Source organism: Austrofundulus limnaeus, unplaced genomic scaffold (assembly GCF_001266775.1).
Source record: "Austrofundulus limnaeus strain Quisiro unplaced genomic scaffold, Austrofundulus_limnaeus-1.0 Scaffold450, whole genome shotgun sequence".
Lineage (NCBI taxonomy): Eukaryota > Metazoa > Chordata > Actinopteri > Cyprinodontiformes > Rivulidae > Austrofundulus > Austrofundulus limnaeus.
This window is the reverse complement of record NW_013952852.1, coordinates 39,270-40,940: the sequence shown is the minus strand read 5'-3', so window position 1 is coordinate 40,940 and position 1,671 is coordinate 39,270. Positions and strand designations below refer to the sequence as shown.

The following is a 1,671-nucleotide window of genomic DNA, read 5'->3' as shown; positions in this document are numbered from 1 at the left end:
CACACATACACACACACACTGTGTGTAAACTTGCTAGCACACTGCTACTAAGGTTACAGGAAAAACGTGGACTGGATTTCATGTGGTGGGGGAGTATAATGAACAAGTGGAACACACCAAAAAGGATCTCTACCTGACACTATAAATTAAAGGGAAACTGACAGATTTATGATCATATATTTTAGTTAATAATGAAATATTAAATGGTTTTTTATTCTGACCACATCATATTGAATTTTTGTAAAAAAACAACAACATTTTTTTAACACCAAAACAATTTAGGTGGGCTTTAAAATATTTTAGGGGGGTTCCAGCCCCCCTGAAATAGGCCTAGTTACGCCACTGGACTCAAATTAAGCGAAATAATCTGACATTTGAATAAGAAAATTGCATTTGGTAAAATGTCTTGAAATAAGGACCATTTTCAGGCTAATAATCTAACATTCTGCTCTTCTTAAAACAAGATCAAAATACTTTTTAGCTGGATTCAAAATGGGAAAACTTGGATAGATGGAGAATTTTTGCAGAGTAAACGTGAAGTGAATCACTTGACTGATGACAGAATTAGGATGGGTCTTTTTCTGATTGCTCATTTGAACTTCTAAACCTTGATCTGTTTGGAGGCCAGACCATTTCATGGATCATTACAAAGTGGATTACTCATCATTTACCTGCCGTGCACCATGATCAGAATCTCACATCCCTGAAGCACAGAAAAGCATTTTGACAGCGAGTACGCAGGTGCATGACAAACACTWATTGCCACATGTCATTTGTGCAGATCAAGCGGTGCAAAAAAAAAAAAAGAGGCTTTCGCACCTCCTCTGGCTGCACCGCTTCAGGTGCATGCTGTTTTTTTTTTTGTTTGTTTCAGATTTCAGATCTGAAATCTGGTTTAAAGAGCTCTTCTGCAGAATGATGCTCAGAATGATGGCTGAASCCCACAACATGACAGCATCAGGGCAGCTCACCTTTCTCTTTACCATCTTCAATTCATTTCTCTTTTTAGATTTTAACCAATCTTTGCACAGTGAGACTTTCAGTTAGCTCGCTTTTTGTTCCCCACTTACCTGGCAATCGTGCAAGATAATGGCTGCTGTCATTGTAGCTGACAGGCGGTGAAGTGTAGTTCCTGCAGTACTCTGCGCGCTGGTAGAAGGCTGCATCTCCGCTCCTCAGCTGCAGCGCCATCATCGCCGGAACATCCCTCTCTCTGCCAACTTCTCCTCTCCGAGAAACCCGGGCGGTCAGACAGGATGACAGCCCCTACCACCGCGCACACACTGCGCCTTTCACTGGAGGGGGGGTGGGGGAAAGCTCTGCAGAACCGAGCCAAATCCAAACGGGCGACAGCGCACTAGAATGCCGGGAAATGACCGGCTTTTTTACGCGTCGCGTTTAGTTTTTCCCCCAAGAAAAGTCCACGGGAATTTAGTTGTTTGCGAAACAGGATATTTCTCAGCTCTTAAATYCAGCCGAGGTTCTTGCAGGGTCCCTATGCGTCTTGGTACGGTCCATTTCCGATGCTGCTTCTTTGCATGGGTGGCAATAATGACACATTGTATAAATATGTTACACCTCTGTGGTACACTCAGATCACCAGAGCTGGAGAAGAATGACTCAGATCTGCAAGAAAATAAATCCAAATAAGACTCATACATGTAATAATAA

General features: G+C 42.4%; 1 protein-coding gene across 3 annotated transcripts in view; it reads right to left on the bottom strand.

The window, feature by feature from the left end:
• zmat3 (zinc finger, matrin-type 3) overlaps positions 1 to 1,585 on the bottom strand; it is a 14,919-nt gene extending 13,334 nt beyond the window's left edge. For 2 of the 3 annotated variants that reach the window (XM_014024997.1, XM_014024999.1), the window contains exon 1: positions 1,071 to 1,582. In XM_014024997.1, the coding sequence (XP_013880451.1) occupies positions 1,071 to 1,194 (124 nt within the window). In that variant the 5' untranslated portion in view covers positions 1,195 to 1,582. Of the gene's footprint in view, positions 1 to 1,070 lie in introns of all 3 variants that reach the window. The other variant, XM_014024998.1, reaches the window with a different exon arrangement.
• Positions 1,586 to 1,671: the final 86 nt, after the last annotated feature.